The 18,884-nt window shown below is 36.9% G+C and overlaps 1 protein-coding gene across 1 annotated transcript in view; it reads left to right on the plus strand.

Annotated features, from left to right (window-relative positions):
• Nucleotides 1-18,884, plus strand: part of NARS2 (asparaginyl-tRNA synthetase 2, mitochondrial) — a 175,825-nt gene that overhangs the window by 21,644 nt on the left and 135,297 nt on the right. Inside the window, exon 5 of the mRNA XM_001377502.3 lies at nt 13,873-13,953. Coding sequence (XP_001377539.1) covers nt 13,873-13,953 — 81 coding nt within the window. The remainder of the gene's footprint in view (nt 1-13,872; nt 13,954-18,884) is intronic.

The following is an 18,884-nucleotide window of genomic DNA, read 5'->3' on the forward strand; positions in this document are numbered from 1 at the left end:
TTAACACAGATTCTTGTTTCTGGAATTAAACTGACCAATGATTGTACAGTAGAATTTGTTTCCACAACTTACCTTCTGCATCTAGCTTGGAACACAGATAATCAGACTGGAAAGAATTTTTTCCAAAATATGAATAAGTAACCTCTGAGTAGAGTTTAGATAAGCTCTCCTCTGAGTAAAATATGTGAATGCTAAAATGATTTTGGCTCCTTAGATACCTTATTTTTTCCCCATTATGATTCTTAGTTGTGTTCTTGGTAGTCAACCAAGGTCTTTCCCTATTTTAAATGTCTTTCCCTGCCAGGCATAAACAGTTATGTTCTCTTTTTTCTTTCTCTCTCTGATATTCCTCTTTGCCTCTTTTTCTTTTTCCTCTTAAGTTGTCTCTTTTTTTATTCTTTTTTTTTAAAATCTTTTTCCCTGGTGATGCCTACAATTTGCCAATGGCATCTGGATACTTTTTAAACTTTACCAATGGTCCTTGAGTCTTATTTTTTAATTAAGTATTGGTTCCAAGGCAGAAGAGTGGTAAGGACTAAGTGACTTGCCCATGGTCACACAGCTAGGAAGTATCTTGAGGCCCGATTTGAACCTAGGACCTCCCAACTTTAGGCCTGAGGCCTGGTTCTCAATCCACTGAGTCACATAGCTGTCCCTGGTCTTCAGGTCTGGAAGTTTTTGTTTTTTTTTGACCCTTGCTAAATGATATTTGATGATTAAACTCTGTAGACATGACTTTTTTACTTTAAGGATCCATAATTTGGTCAGTAGGATGTGCCAGAGCTTGTATTATGCTGCTATATATAAAGGGAACACAGAGTTCCCAGCATAACAGAAGAGAACCTAGGGATATGAAGTGATTCCCATTACTTATGCATTTATAAAGAACTTAAGTGATGCTTTTCAAAAAGTTTACACTATTTTTTCTTATGTCTTTGCATATTGGTGAATTTGGAAATTATGTTTTGCTTTAGTATTTCCCCTATCTCTTCTTTTCTCTGGATTCTTCACTTTGTTTACTATACTTGAGCTCTTAGGTGATTGTATTTTATATGAATAAATGATTCATATCCATAATTCTTCCCTCCCAGGAGATAAAAATTTTATGCAGCAATGTTATTGATTATGTCTCATTGGTTCTTCAAAATGTACTTCTTATAGTATTACTAGGCATGTAGCACTCATTTTTAGTACCCTTTAAATATTTTTCTGAGGTTCAAGGTTCTTTTCTTAGTGTTTACCAAGTTATATCATGGGTAGAGTGGCTGACTGAATCTTTTTTGCTTATCCCTTAAATACTTGAATTCACTTTGTTTTGAAGGGAGAAATTGAAAGATCCTTGTTCTCAGAGGAAACACTAGTAAATACAGAGACATCATCATTTTCATCAGTTCTATAGCTGAAAATTTGTATCATTTCATATATTTATTCCAGACTAATATCATAGGATGACACTACATTGTGTCTTTTTTGTAGTATGAATTCATGCTTTTGCCTTACTCTGATTCAGTTTAATATTCCTGAATAGTCTGTGACTTATCTCCATCCCTAGTCAGAATGAGAAGAGCATAACCGTGGGGTTGCTGGGTTCTTTCAGTCCCGCTAGCATTACCTTAGGGTAGCTTTTGTGGTTCACTAATGGAAATATTGTCAGACTTTTGATCTGCACTGTTGTGCTAGGCGCCTCTGTAATGGATGCATCTGGGCATTGATGCTCAGGCTCTTCCTTCAGGCAAAAGGAATTCTCTGTATGAGAAATTCATTGCTATCAGTTTAATGCTAGTGTCTTCTCATAAATCATTTCTGAATTTTTCATTGCCTATTTGTTTCTTTACTCTGCAAATTTTTCTACCATTTAGTGGTTCATATCCCTGGAACATACAGTTTCCTGAATGGCATGACAAACATTGATCACTTTGCATACCCTCAGTGAAATGGACAACTTTATCATGCACCTGCCTTTATTTTTAGTGATTTAATGTACACACATATGGTTTCTCCAGTTATAATAACTAACATTATTGTGGTGTTGTAAACCTTTTGATAAGGTTTACAAAACACTTTCCTCATAACAACCTTACTCTAAGGTAGAGAAGCAAGTCCTATGATTCCTGTGTACAAATGAGAGCACCAAAGTTCAGGGACTCTTCAGTAATCATCAGAATCATAGAGCCACTGTCACATGAAGATTGGAACTACATCTTCTGACTACATTTCTAATGCTTTTTCTTTGGGGGACTGTATTGTTCAAGGACATAGCCTGTGATGGTAGATTTCTTGTAAATCACCCTGAGGTCCTGGCAAATGAAAGAGGCCTTATGGAAACCATTCCTTTTCCTCACCACCCTTACCCTACTGTCCAGGAGACAAGTAGACACAAAAGATAGGAATAGTTTGAAAAAGTAGAAATGTAAGCTATCAATAACAACTTGAAAAGTATTCAAAATTACAATAAACACAAAATATGTGTCCAATTATTACAGAATGTGTGATATTGAAATCACTTTAAAAGACTGATATATATTAATTTAAGGTCGCCAAGGAATTCACTTATGTAATTCCTAAATGAAACACTCAAGTCAGCTGCCAAATTTTTTATGCTGTTTTAATTACTACAGGAGAAAGAAAGTATGAGAGAGAGAGAGAGAGAGAGAGAGAGAGAGAGAGAGAGAGAGAGAGAGAGAGAGAGAGAGAGAAAGAGAAGGAAAAGGGAGAGAAGGAAAGAAAGAAATTTAACTCAGACCCACTCTGGCTCAGGCTGAGCCAAAGCGGGCTTTAAGGCCTTGGATAGCCAAGGCAGGGAAAGGGATCAATCCTTATCACTCACTTGACCAATCTGAGGAAAGCAGTCCGTGGGGCTCCTCCAACTCCAAGCACCAGCCTCGAACTCACTCTAGCCCTCCTCACAAGAAGTCCCGAGAACTCCCAAGGCTGTTCTATACCTCACTTCCTGCATCTCACATGTGCCAATGGTGGCTCTAGCTTTACCTAGAATATTTTTTTTGCACATGTCTGTTTAAGGCCATATTCTCAAATAAATAAATGTTGAGTTTGCTGCAGCACTTCTTAATCTTGTTACATTGAGTAGGGTGGAGAATGTAGTTTCTAAGACCTGATTCTGTTATTCCAAGTATCTCCATTGTTATTGATCAGGAAATGGCTAAATCAGATCTTCTAAAGAATGGTCTGAATAGGGTGGAGTCGTTTTGAAATTCACAAATGACTAAACCAATTACAGAGGCAACTAGGTGGTCCAATGGAAAGAGAGCTGGACCTAGAGTGAAGAAAGTTCATCTTCCTGAGGCCAAATCTAGCCCAAGACACTCACTAGCTGTGTAACCTAGGGCAAATAACTTTACCTCTGTTTGCCTTAATACACTGGAGCAGACTTCCAGGTAAACATGGCTGCAATCTAGATGCGAATCACTTCCTCTCCCCGGCACCAAACAAAATAGACTACCTCAAAATAGCATAAAAATCATCCTTGGAAGAAGGGAGGGACTCTCCGGTATGTCACAGTAACGAAGGTACGTGGGAAATGAACATTTCCACACTATAAGAAGGAGGAAAAGCTTGCACAAAAACGTGAACTGAGCTGCCCTTTCCCCCACCTCCCCCCATGGAACTAGAGTAGGGGCACAGAGCGCTCACCAGGGACAGCGAGTGAGTGAGGAACGTCTCGGGGGGGGGGGGGCACACCAGGGTCCTTGGGATCTAAGGAGGACTGCTAGGGAAATACCTCTCAGGGTGGTTTCACTAGAGAACCCTGCGCACTGGAGAGCATGCAGTCCACGGGGGCCCTTGCAAACTGCGAACAGTGTGGAGTCTCGAGAAACTGTAGAAACTGCCTGAGACCAAAGCTCCGCTCCTCGCTGTAGTGAGGCCGGGGGGGGGGGGGGTACACCAGGGTTCTTGGAAACTGACAGGGACTACGAGAGATCTGCCCCTCAGAGCGGTTTTACAGGAGATTCCTGCACACCGGAGAGAAGAGCACGGGGGCAGGCACGCTAACAAACTGCGGAGGCTGGGAAGAACTAGTCTGAGGCAACTTAAACCCACAGAAAACCCGCCCATATCACCCAGACTTCTGACCAAAAAGGAAAGGGTAAACCACTGAAGGGATGGCTCACACTGCCCAAGATCAACCCTCCAAGAAGAAAGGGAAAAAAGTGACTATTGATAACTTTTCTGGAGGGAAAACCCAGGGGACAGAAGAGAAAGAGGATGAAATTCAATCAAAACATGCCCCCCAAAACAGAAATTATCCACAAGCTTCGGAAGAACTCAAAATAGAGCTTATCCAAATGATGGAAGCCTTCTGGCAAGAAAAATGGAAAAAAATTCAGAAAGAGGTCAGCAGCCTGACAGACAAGACCTCACAATTGGAGAAAGAGCTGGAGGCCACAAACAGAAGGGCAGAACAAACTGAAAAGCAAAACCAGTCCTTAAAGACCAGAACTAAGCAACTGGAAGACAATGATCTTGCAAAACAGCAATAATTAAGAAAGCAAAGTCAAAAAATTAATGAATTAGAAGAAAACATAAAATATCTCACTGACAAGGTCACAGACCAGGAAAACAGAGGAAGGAGAGACAACTTGAGAATCATTGGTCTACCCGAAAAACCAGAGATAAACAAAAATCTCAATGCCATACTACAAGAAATCATCAAAGAAAATTGCCCTAATGTTCTCAAATAAGGGGGCAAAATAGAAATAGAAAGGGTTCATAGAACACCCTCTATACTAAATCCCCAAAAGATAACCCCCAGGAATGTAATCGCTAAATTCAAGAGCTTCCAAGCTAAGGAGAAAAATCTTACAAGAAGCCAAGAAGAAGAACCTCAGCTATAGAGGAGCCCCCATAATGATCACACATGACATAGCAGTGAACACAATAAGAGACCACAAAGCATGGAACATGATATTTAGAAAGGTAAGAGAAATGGGTCTCCAACCAAGAATTAGCTACCCATCAAAACTGACTATATACTTCCAGGGGAAAGTACGGGCATTCGACAAAATAGATTTCCAAGTATTTGCAAAGAAAAGACCAGAACTCAGTGGAAAGTTTGACATCCAAATACAAAGAGTAACAGAAATATGAAAAGGTAAATATGAAAGAAAGGGAAAAGGAGAAAATTGTTATCTTTTTCTTTTATTCAAACTCTCTTCTATAAGGACTACATTTATATCAAATTATATATATTAATATATGGGGAAAATGTAATGTGTAACTCTCAAAAATTGTATGCATCATTAGAGTAGTTAGAAGAATTACACATAGGGAAAGATTGGGACATCAAGACAATATGGAGAAAGGGGGATAAGAAAGAAAAAGGCGGGGGGAATCATTGATGGTACTAAGATATACTTCAGAAAATAGAAAAAAACAAAATAGAATAATCTAACTCACACAAAGATACACATGAGAAGGGGAAGGGAAGAATTCTCCTACAACGAGAGGAAGAGAGTGCAAATTGGTATTACTTAAACCTTACTATCAGTGAAATCACCTCTGAGAGGAAAGAACATCTAGAACCATTGGGATCTTGAATTCTATCTTATCCAACAGGGTAAGAGAGAAGGGGAAATTAAGGAGGGGCCGGGAGGAGGGAGTATAAAAAGGGAGGGAAGAAGAGGGGAGGAGGGCAAGGGAACAAAAAGGGAGGGGCTAGAAAGGGAAGCATATCAAAGGAGGAGACTAGGGGGACTGATCTAAAGCAAATCGCTGGTTTAAAAGGTTATAGCTAAAGAAGAACGGTCAGAATTAGGGGAGGATATCAAAATGCCAGGGAATCCACAAGTGACAATCATAACTTTGAACATGAATGGGATGAACTCACCCATAAAATGTAGACGAATAGCAGAATAGATTAGAATCCAAAACCCTACCATATGTTGTCTTCAAGAAACACACATGAGGCGGCTAGACACTCACAAGGTCAGAATTAAAGGATGGAGTAAGACCTTTTGGTATATATCTAAAACCATCAGCTAACATTATCTGCAATGGAGATAAACTAGACACATTCCCAGTAAGATCAGTAGTGAAACAAGGATGCCCATTATCACCTCTACTATTTAACATTGTACTAGAAACACTAGCAGTAGCAATTAGAGAAGAAAAAGAAATTGAAGGCATTAAAATAGGCAAGGGGGAGACCAAGTTATCGCTCTTTGCGGATGATATGATGGTCTATTTTAAAAATCCTAGAGAACCAAAAAGCTAGTCAAAATAATCAACAACTTTAGCAAAGTTGAAGGATACAAAATAAACTCGCAGAAGTCATCAGCATTTCTATATAATTCCAACACAGCTCAGCAGCAAGAATTAGAAAGAGAAATCCCATTCAAAATCACCTTAGACAAAATAAAATACTTAGGAATCTATCTGCCGAGACAAACACAGGAACTATATGAACACAACTACAAAACACTCTCCACACAACTAAAACTAGACTTGAGCAATTGGAAAAACATTAACTGCTCATGGGTAGGATGAGCCAATATAATAAAAATGACCATCCTAACCAAACTTATTTATCTATTTAGTGCTATACCCATTGAACTTTCAAAAAACTTTTTACTGGTTTAGAAAAAAAAACCATAACAAAGTTCATTTGGAAGAAGAAAGGATCAAGGATATCCAGGGAAACAATGGAAAAAAAAATACAAAGGAAGGTGGCCTTGCAGTCCCAGATCACAAACTATATTATAAAGCAGTGGTCATCAAAACAATTTGGTACTGGCTAAGAGACAGAAAGGAGGATCATTGGAATAGACTTGGGGTAAGTGACCTCAGCAAGACAGTATATGACAAACCCAAAGACCCCAGGTTCTGGGACAAAAACCCACTATTTGATAAAAACTGTTGGGAAAATTGGAAGACAGTGTGGGAGAGACAAGGTTTGGATCAATACCTCACACTCTACACCAAGATAAACTCAGAATGGGTGAATGACTTGAACATAAAGAAGGAACCTGTAAGTAAATTAGGTGAACACAGAATAGTATACATGTCAGACCTGTGGGAAGGGAAAGACTTTAAAACCAAGCAAGACATAGAGTCACAAAATGTAAAATAAACAATTTTGATTACATCAAATTAAAAAGTTTTTGTACAAACAAAACCAATGAAACCAAAATGAGAAGGGAAGCAACAAATTGGGAAACAATTTTCATAACAAAAACCTCTGACAAAAGTCTAATTACTCCAATTTATAAAGAGCTAAATCAGTTGTAGAAAAAAATCAAGCAATTCTCCAATTGATAAATGGGCAAGGGACATAAACAGGCAATTTTCAGCCAAAGAAATCAAAACTATTAATAAGCACATGAAAAAGTTCTCTAAATCTCTTATAATCAGAGAGATGCAAATCAAAACAACTCTGAGGTATCACCTCACACCTAGCAGATTGGCTAACATGACAGCAAAGGAAAGTAATGTATGCTGGAGGGGATGTGGCAAAGTCGGGACATTAATTCATTGCTGGTGGAGTTGTGAATTGATCCAATCATTCTGGAGGGCAATTTGGAACTATGCCAAAAGGGTGATAAAAGACTGTCTGCCCTTTGATCCAGCCATAGCACTGCTGGGGTTGTACCCCAAAGAGACAATAAGGAAAAAGACTTGTACAAGACTATTCATAGCTGTGCTCTTTGTGGTGGCCAAAAATTGGGAAATGAGGGGATGCCCTTCAATTGGAGAATGGCTGAACAAATTGTGGTATATGTTGGTGATGGAATACTACTGTGCTAAAATGAATAATAAAGTGGAAGAATTCCATGGAGACTGGAACAACCTCCAGGAAGTGATGCGGAGCGAAAGGAGCAGAACCAGGAAAGCATTGTACACAGAGACTGAAACACTGTGGTACAATCTAATGTAATGGACTTCTCCATTAGTGTCAATACAATGTCCCTGAACATTCTGCAGGCATCAAGGAGGAAAAACACTATCCACAAGCAGAGGACAAATTTTGGGAGTAAAAACATTGAAGAAAAGCAACTGCTTGACTACAGGGGTGGAGGGGACATGACTGAAGAGAGACTGTAAATGAACACCCTAATGCAAATGCCAACAACATGGAAAAGGGTTCGAATCAAGGACACATGTGATATCTAGTGGAATCGCGCGTCGGCTATGGGAGGGGTGGTGGGAGGAGGGGAGGAAAAGAAAATGACCTTTGTTTTCAAGGAATAATGTTTGAAAATTACCAAATAATGTTTTAAAAAAAGAAAGAAAAATACACTGGAGCAAAAAAATGGCAAACTACTCCAGTATCTTTGACATGAAAATACCATGACTTGCTGGTAATAGCATATTATGATCCACAGGGTCATGTATAGTCAGACATGATTGAACAGCAACAAGCCAATTATGTCATGTGAATTAATGGACTGATTCTACTATATAGAAGAATTAATGTGAAGAATTCAGAGAAACATGGGAAGATATATCAGAACAAAGTAGTGTATAACTAGAAAAAAATCTTGTACCCTTGGATTCTATCTCCCAGAATTCTTTTCTTGACCCAAGAATCCTTTTCTCTTCATTCATGTTAACCTCATTAAGTCATTGTTTTTCCCGCTCTCTTTAATTCAAGACCAGACTGAGTTCAGGTAGTTCTTTTACTTTAGTTATTATTAATAAAACTATTAAAATATAATACTTAGTTAATGAATATGAATTTAAAATCTTACTATCATGACGAATATTTTTAAGAGAGATTTTCATTTAAGTTAATAAGTTTTTCAACTGTCACTCAGCCTGCCTGCATTCGCCCCATCAGGGCCACTGCTGCTCTGCCCACTGTTGCTGCAGTTTTCCCCTTCATTCCTCCCCTGCTGCTGTTTCCCTACAGCTGAGGTGTGCTGGAAAGTCTAAAGCTGCTCCTCTGCTGCCTCCCACTACTATCTCTAAGTTGAGTCTCCAGCACTCCAGTATCCCATGTCCAGACTCTCATGCCATTCCCAGCCATGTTTTTCCCCCCCAGAAGGGTGAGATTCCCCAATCCCATTGGCTACACCTCCCCCATCCCACACTCCACATGAGTTTTTTCCAGCCTGCCTAGCCATTTTTAAATGTGGAGAAAAGAAACCCCACCCCATCTAGTTTTCAAGCATTTTTTTTTAAGCTGACTCTCTACTCCTAGTTTAGAAGGCTGTTACTAAAAAATTTTCATAGGGAGGGCAATTAGTTCCAAATCAGTACATTTAAAGTCAGTTTTGACAAATAAGCCTGGTTTTTTTTTCCTTCTTTCTCTTGATCCAAAACACCAAGGAGAAGTATTGTTTCTCTTATATGCAAATATGCTATTGTTTTCCCTCAAGTTTTGCTTCTTTCTGTTTACTCTTTAAACAAACCCCATTCAGTGTCTTTCAGGAAAAATGCTATTGCAAAGCATGCTTGAAACTCTGAAACAAGAGTTTGAGTTGGTAGAGCTAAAAAGTGTAGTAGTTTGGATCTGCTTAATTCTATTCCTGGAACTTTTAATTTTCATTGGAAATTTCCTATTTTATTTCCTTCTCCTCAAGAATATGCCACAAGCTAGACTGCTTCAACTACAAACCAACCTGAAATATTTTGACAAAGTTCTAAAAGTTTTAAATGCTCTCAACATGCAGAGTGGAGATTATGCCCTGTGTTTCTATGAGGAAATTCAGACCTCTGACAAATGAAATCTAAATGGATAATAAATATGGGATGGGGGAACTTACTGAGATTTGGAGGTGAATTTTAAACCTTTTCAGATTCCATTCTTTTATTTGCTAACTATCTTCAGTCTGTTCCCTTCCTCTAATAGAGAACAAGTCTATTGAATTGGTGAAAAGGATTTTACTGCATTGTGTGCCTGTACCTTGTCATTTGCTTATATTATTACATTTACTGATTGCTTTAAGGTTTAAATTTTTTAAAGTTTATCTGTATTAATCTAATCAATATTTTTCTGTTATACTGAATTATTTTAAGCTACTATGTTTTGCTTATATTGATCTTTATTTTGTACCTTTGCCGAAGAACAAAATATCGTATAAACCCATGAACATCTTACCCAAACCCTTGCCACTAGATCCATCAAAGATCACATGTTGCCTTTTTGCCTTTGTTTGTTGTCACATAGATGATGATGGATGGACTTCATCAAAACTGGTTACAATTGTATAAACCTTTAAAGAATTTAGTGAGCTAAGAATTTAAATTTAATTTAATTTTAAGGGGTCTTCAAAAATAAGTTTAGATAACTAGTAGTTTCTGAATGGATGATATTATATATATATATATATATATATATATATATGTAGTATAAAGAATTTTGTATTAAAGGTAGAGAACAAAATAGATGTTCCTACCAAAACTTTATGTAAAGCAGGATGTCAAGAAGAGCTTCTGTACATACATAATTATTTAGCTCTTAAGTTTAATTTACTTCCACCAGAACAATCTAGATTTCTTGGTGATGTTCTAGACCCAAACAAGTTTTACTTCATTAAAAAATCTTTACCAAGGTTAAAAGAATTGCTGCATGTATAAAAAATTGTGACAGGGGGCAGCTGGGTAGCTCAGTGGATTGAGACCCAGGCCTAGAGATGGGAGGTCCTAGGTTCAAATCTGGCTTCAGCCACTTCCTAGCTGTGTGACCCTGGGCAAGTCACTTAACCCCCATTGCTAGCCCTTACCACTCTTCTGCCTTGGAGCCAATACTCAGTATTGACTCCAAGACGGAAGGTAAAGGTTAAAAAAAAATTGTGACAGATATCCATCATTTCACAGGGTTTTTTTAAATGTCACACAGCAACTTATGTGAAATATGATAGTGGCTTTGTTTGCTATTGTAATTAACTATGGGCTATTGTGAATTTTGGGGATTTTTTTGGTACTTTCTTTGAATGTGCATTATCTGTTGTACTACTGTGTTACTGTTTTATTCTGAAAAATCATTTGCACTCACACACTGGTTCATGGCCAAGTTAAAAAGGAAATGGATCTCATTTTTTGGTGAGAAACCTTTGTATTCTACCTCTACAGTGTGTCACTGATTGTAATCTATATATTTTTTGATTTTTAAAAGATTTTTTATTATTGTTTTTCCTTGCATGTGCAATATAGTATTTCAGTTTTATTCTTTCTGTTTTATATTTGAAGCACATGTCAATAGTATTGAGAAGATTTTTCTTTAACTTTTTTGATTTTGCAGTAATATAAGTTTAAAATACATTTGTTCTATTATTAATACACACTCCAAAACTTTAGACTATAAAAATGATGCCATTGATTGTTTACAAATTATGGAACTTTACTTAATGATTCTGTCTGGTTCCAAGAGAAGTAATACAAAAAGAGCCACTGTCCAGTGCTCAAGAAGCACAAAACTACCTGCATAGTGCCTATCAAACACAAAGTCAAAGAGACCAAATCCCAGTGGGATTGATGTAGTTTTGAGCCAAGACAAGAGAACTTGAACTTGTTTGGGGTTCGACGTTGCAGCTGCTTTGACATATGTCAGAGGCCGGATTTCCTCTTAGACACATTCTACCAGGTATCTCAATTTGGCTCCTACCTGGCTCCCATAATCTAGTCCTTTTTCTGTCTTTCATAGTGTGGCAAACTTTCTGTAGCCCTGGCTACTAAATGAGTAAGTGCATAATTTCTTAAATCATTTTAATTGGGCCCTGATAAATTTGTTTTTCCTTTATTTATATTTTCCAGACATGAGACTGATATTTTGTATTTTATCCACAAATTGTTTTTTTTCTTTTTTGTTTGGATTTTTTATTTTTGGATTTTCTTTTGCAAATTGAATCATATACCTCATAACTCAGCCACATGTCCCTGTTTGATTCCCATGTGTATCCCTGTATCCTCCTCAGGGGGGAATGCATAGATTATTCACCTGGGGGGGGGTCTATGTCATTGTTTGAACTCTGATTTAAATTTGAGCAATTTTAGGATAAGAAACTTGCTACCTCCCAGAATCCAAAAGGCACCATGAAGATAGCTGCAGTGACCACATGCTGCACCAGAAGATCCAGAGTAAACTTTGGGATTTTAATTGAACTGGGGGGGGGGGGGGTGAAATGCTTTTGTTTTAAATGTATACTCTTATGCCAAAGGAGACTGCCCCCTAAATGGTTTTTTGTTAATGCACCTAACATTGGTTTTGTTCTTTTTCTTTTTTATTTTCCCTTATCCCTATATTATCATAATTTACCTTTAAAAAACTGTGACATTTGTATATACCCCTAGTTAAAGTTATGTTAGTTATGTTTCCATGATCTCTTTGGGGAGACTGGTCTCCCAAAGGATCACAGGGGAAATGTATAATTAGAAAAAAATCTTGTACACTTGGATTCCATCTCACAGAATTCTTTTCTTGTTCCACTAATCCTTTCCCCTTCGTTCACATTAGCATCATTACATTATTGTTTTTAAGTTGAATATTTTCCCTGCTCTCGCTCTTTAACTCAAGAACAGGCTGTGTTCAGGTAGTTCTTTTACTTTAGTTGTTATTTGTAAAATTATTAAAATATAATAGTTATTGAATATTATTTTTAAAACTCACATTAGGCAGAACTAGAAAAATAATATATAGTGTTTGCTTTAATGTAAATAAAGTCATCCTGTGATGGCAGAAGTGGTTGTGTATCATTATTACTGTTAATACTATATTGCAAAGTTAAAGGGCACATTACTAGTTTCTGTTCATAACTTACAAATTTTATTCTGGGGAATATATGTTCTAAGGGTATTTGTTTATTGTTTTGGGTAAGTGTTGGTTGTGTCAATATATGTGTGTGTGTGTGTGTGTGTGTGTGTGTGTGTGTGTGTGTAAAATATCAATGAATTTAAATGAAAGTATTGGTCTATTTCCCAATAGACCTGGGTCCAAGTCCCAGCTATGACTTTATATATTTTTGAATTTTTAAAAAATTTCCATATTATTCATTTTTGCAAGGTAGTAATCTTATAAAACCAGAATAAGTGATAAATCATATATTTTCATTTGCTTTCCTATTTTATCAGCTCTTTCTCTGGAGGTGGATAGCATTCTATTTTATAAATCCCTCAGAATTGTTCAGGATCATTGTATTGTTATTATTAGCAAAATCTATCACATGTGATAATTCCACAATATTACAGTTACTGTGTATAATGTTTTCCTGGTTCTGCCTATTTCACTCTGCTTCAGTTCACAAAGGTCTTCCCAGCTCTTTCTGAAATCATCCTGTTCCATCACCATCATATACCATAATTGGTTTAGCCATTCCCCAATTGAGAGACATACCTTTAGCTTCCAATTCTTTGGCACCACAAAAAGAGCAGCTATAAATATTTTCGTAAAAGCAGGTCCTTTCCCGTGTTACCAGTTGTGACTTTAGTTAGCGTGGTCCACTTGGAGAAGTCACTTCTCCTTCCTTATTCTTTTTCATGAGGCCTTTCTCATTTCTGAAACTACAGATAATGACTTAGTCAATGAAGTCAAACTAAAATTGTAATGTAGGTCACTACTCAGTAAAGAAGAATCCCTGAAGACCAAACATTGACTTAGGTTTTGTTAAATATTTTCTAATTATATTTTAATCTAGTTTCACCTATGCCTTTAACACCTTTGGATTGATGACTATTTAGATTTCTTTCCTAGTCCTACTGTTTTTATATTGCGGTATGGTATTGTGTATAGTAGGCACTCAGGTTAATGAATGGTTAATAGTCATGCATGGGTATTTTCCTTGTTGAGGGAGGCTCTGTATTTTATTGGAGTGTGATTTAATATCTTTGCCTTGTGGCTTTTGTATTATTAATAACTGAGGCTCGTTCTCTTGTCATTGTGTTTTAATAAACATTTAGGAATTTTTTTTTCTATTTCAGGCTAATGGCTATATTCATATTCACACCCCAGTTATCACATCAAATGACTGTGAAGGGGCTGGAGAACTCTTTCAAGTTGAAGTAAGTTGTGCTTCATAATGTGGAGGATCTGTTGATGTTTATAATTTTTATTCTTCACAGTTTGTTTTGAAGCTAATAGAAGTTCTTTGAGGTAAGGACCATGATAATAATAGCTTACACTTAAATAGCATTTTGTTTTTCAAAACACTTTATTTAATGTTCTCATTTAATGCTTGTAATAACTCTGTGAAGTAGTTATTGAAATTTTATCCTCCATTTTTCAGATAATGAAAACTAAAGCTCAGAGAGGTAATCTGACTTGCTAAAAAGGTCAGCTCAGTTAAGAGTTGAGAAGTGAACTTTGAGGCCTTTCCTAATTCTCTATTGTGCCAAGTACTACTCTAGGCACTGAGGATACAAACACAAAAATGAAACCGTTTCTGCTTCAAGGAGCTTATATTTCACCTGGGGAAACAATGTATACATATACAAGTATATTCAAAATTAATATGAGGTAATGGGAGTGGGGGGATAAGGAATGAGATCATGCAGTGGCTCATTGATGGCAAACATTTTAGAGACTCAGTGCCCAAATTGCACGTGCGCGCGTGCACACACACACACACACACCCTTCACCTTACCCAAATGGGAGGGAGAGAGGAAGCACTCCTATTGGGCAAGCGGGCAAGAGGCACATTAGTTAGAAATGTCCTCCAGCACCTTTGGGGTGGGGAGGGGAGCAGCCCAGCCCCACTGGCTTTCTAGTAGTGAACTCTGTGTGGGGGCGAGAGTGATGAGGGTGATGGCGATGGTGTACATGCCCACAGAGAGGGCTCTGAGTGCCCCCTCTAGCACATGTGCTATTGGTTCACTACTATGGCAGTAGATAGTATTTGAACTGAGTTTGGAAGGAAACCACAGAGCTTTAGAGGTAGTGGTGAAGAGGCAGTGCATTCCAGGTTGAGGGAGAGCCAGCAGCAAGAGACAGTGTCATGTGGGAGGAACAGCAAGGGGGCCAGTTTGGTACATGAAGAAAGGAGTAACATATAACCAGGCTTGAAAAGTAGGTTGGAACCAGGTTGTAAAGAACTTTAAATGCTAAGTAGTTTATATTTGATCCTGTATTGTTGATTGATTCGGAGAGTGACATAGTCAGATGTATGCATTAAGATAGATTGGGAAGGGGACTAAATTAGGGTCTCACTGCAGCAATTTGATTGAGAGCTATTTGTGTGAGTTCTAAAAGTTTGAAATGAGGTGAGGAATCTCGATCAGATAGATACCCCTAACCCATTTCTACATTTGTCAGCAATAGTCTCTCAAATGAGTAATTATGTGATAATTCAACATCTGTCTGTACTTGGGAAAGGAAATGGAGAAAAATATAAATCTCATGTGTTCACAAGATATTTGTTAAATGATATTTCATACAGCTCACTGAGGCCTCAGGAAGGCCTGAGATGAGTGAGGCGGAGGTGCTCCATTCCTCCAAGTTTGTACGGATATTGGTTGGGCATACTACCACTCAAAATGCTTGGATTGCATGTGCAACCTTCCAGTAAGATAGTAAGTAAACCACTGTCCTTACCATTTGCCCTGATATTCATTACTCTCCAAGGATCCTTGGAACTTAGTATCTATTTTGCCCCAATGCCTTTTATACTTCCCATCATTATCATCTGGCTTGTTATAGCCTCAGGAATCCAAGTCTTTCTTATACACCCTGCCACTGCACTCTGAGGACTGCTGAGCCTTTCTACTTGTCCTACACCTGACCCCTGCACCCCTCCCCTCCTATATGAGTTGTTTTCCCTAATTAGACTCTGAGTTCATTGACAACAGAGACTGCCTTCCTTTTATATTTGCATGCCTGGCACCTAATACAGTACATGGCACATAGAAGTTACTTAATAAATATTTTTCCATTACATCACATGGTAATGTGACAACTCTTTAGATGGTATCCCAGTTTTCCCCTTTTTTATGCAAAAAAAAAAATCAGTCTCTAACATGTGTTAAGAATGCTTTATTAATTTTGAGGAGTTGCAGAATTGAATAAATAGCAAGAAAGCAAGCTGTTAACTATTCCTGCTTCTTGGAGAGCCAAGCCTTGAAATTTTTGAGCATTATATTTAGTTAACAGAGCAAAGAAGGAAAAAAGGGAAGTAGATAGAGAATCTAATTCATCACATGGATGAATTTAGATCTTTTTTCACTTTTTTAAAAACAAAAATCTTATGCCTGTGTCCCAGGCAGCATGTTAAGTAATGGCGATACAAATCAAGCAATATAAATATAGTCTTTGCCCTCAAGAAATGAACATTCTTTTTTTCTTCACTAATCAAGAATAGTTTTCTTCCTTCACCCCCAATTTAAAAAATAAAAATAAAAACAACTCTTATAGAAAATATGCATAGTCAAACAAATCAGATTTCCACATTAATCATATCTGAAAATCTTTATTATCTCAATCTATATGCTGAGTCCTCTGTCGGGAGTTAGGTAGCATGCTTCATCATTACTCCTCTGGAACCATAGTTTTCATTGCATCAATAATTGTTTTTAAATCTTTCCAAAGTTGTTTGTTTTTACAGTGTTTTTATTATATAAATCATTCTCCTGGTTATATTCATTTAAAGGGAACAAACATCAAGCACCTATAGGCACTGTGCATTAGTGTTTATACGTCTTCTCAGGTTTTTTGCAACCATCTCTCTTGCTGTTTCTTTCAACAGTAATCCATTATTTTCCTGTCATAATTTGTTCAGCCATTTCCCACTTGATGGCCCTTCCCTTAATTTCTAGGTCTTTGCTATAAAGAAAAAGGATTTTCTGTTAATATTTTTATTCATTTTCCTTTTTCTTTGGGGGCAGAGGACTAGTAGTGGTATTATAGAGACTTTAAGTAACATTTTGGGCATAGTTCCAAATTACTTTCAAGAATAGCTATATTAATTTGTAGTTCTACCAATAATGGAATAACATGGTAGTTTTCCATATTGGTATTTTTTCCTTTTTATTTGTCCTCTTTGTCAATCTGTTGGGTGTGAGGTGAAAACTCAGAGTTGCTTTAATTTACATTTCTCTAATTATTAGGGATTCAGAGCATTTTTAAAAATATGGCTCTTGGTAGCTTGGATTTTTTCCTATGAAAACTGTTCAAATCTTTTGACCATTTACCATTTGGGAAATGGCTCTTATTCTTAAATGTTTGGATCAGTTCTATCAGAGAAACATGTTGCAAAGATTCCCACCCCCTCCACCTCTCCCCAACCCCCCAGTTACCTGTTTACCTTCTGGTTATAGCTGCATTGGTTTTATTTGTGCCAAAATTCTTAATTTTATATAATCAAGATTGTCAGTTTTAACTTCTTTGATCCTTTCTATCCCTTATTTGGTCATTAACTCTTCTCTTACTATAGTTCAAAAAAGCAGTGTTTTGCTTGCTCCTCTAATTTGCTTATGATACATTTTTAATGTCAAAGTCATGATGTACTCATTTGGAGCTAATCTTTATATGTGGTATGAGATATTTGTCTATAGCTAGTTAGTACTGTATTTTTTTCCTGCAGTTTTTGTCATGGGTCTATTCTTATGGAGTCCACTCTTCATGTCCTTAGCAGAACTAAAATTTTCCCTTGCCCAGGTGGTCAGAACTCACGTAGAGAACAAAGGTGTCAAAATTTCTTTGTGGCTTAAATGTCTAATTTCATCATTACTTCTCTTGTGTCAGTCTTCAGACTTTACAGCATGATTCTAAATCTGAGTTAATAAACTTGATTGGAAAAAAGATACCTTTTTTCCTCTTGTCTTCAGTTTCTTTTGTAATCTTATGTATTTTAATTTTTTATTTAAAATCATAATGTTTTAATCAGACTGCTAAAGGAATCTGTGACCCAAAAGAAAGTTATGAACTCCTGCTCTAAAGTGTGCTGTCTTTTTAAAAAAATACTTCATATATTTGGAGTGTCTTACATATATGAGGAAGACCAGCAGGAAATTGCCAAAGCTAGAACAACAAAAGAAAAACTTGAAACATAATGTGTGCCAGCAACCTCACATGGTTGTTGTGAGAAAAGCATTATGCCAGTGTGCATTATTATAAACTGTATTGTTCCTTAGTATACTTTCCATCACTGGACCCACATGCTTAGGACTATACCATTTGGTAACACCCAGTAAGTGTTCACTCTTCTATGTATCCTTTGAGAACCCAGTATCAAAACCCACATGCCATGATAGAAATACTAAAAGTTAGAGTTTAGCAAAGGCCTGAAAATTAGCCCTTACTAAAACTAGTCCTTGTAGATTATAGGACAAACCATTCAACTTTTAAAACCTCAATAATGTCTTATAGTACTAAGGAAACACTAATGGACATTGTGTGAGCTACAAGCAGTATTTATAACTGGTTCCTTATTTTCTCATCTTCCTACATTTTCACTGCAAATACTACATTCATCTTTTTTTTTAAACCCTTACCTTCCATTTTAGACCCAATACTGTGTATTGGTTCCAAGGCAGAAGGGCAGGAAGGGCTAGGCAAAATGGGGGTTAAGTGACTTGCCCAGGGTCACATAGGTAGGAAGTGTCTGAGGCCATATTTGAGTTCAGGACCTCCTGTTTCTAGGCCTGGCTCTCAGTTAGCCACCTAGCTGCTCTCTGCATTCATCCTTAATATAAACTATCATCTTAAAATAATATCTCTTTGGAAGGAAATTTGTATGTGTGATGTGTGCTTAAGATATACATACATATATACTTATATTTAAAAGTAACACTAATTATAAGTCATTCCAATTTTATACAAGCTAGTTTTTTGGGAAAACATGATCTATGTTTGGCCAGGTAAGATACATTTTAAATTTCCATTAACCTCAAAATAGAAAAAAAAATTAAATGATAAGAAAAATTATTATTTAGAATAGAAATTTAAAAGATGAATATCATTGTGATAATAGGAGACACACAAACACAAAATCTAAAGAAC

The sequence above is a fragment of the Monodelphis domestica genome, chromosome 4, assembly GCF_027887165.1.
Source record: "Monodelphis domestica isolate mMonDom1 chromosome 4, mMonDom1.pri, whole genome shotgun sequence".
NCBI classification, from domain to species: domain Eukaryota; kingdom Metazoa; phylum Chordata; class Mammalia; order Didelphimorphia; family Didelphidae; genus Monodelphis; species Monodelphis domestica.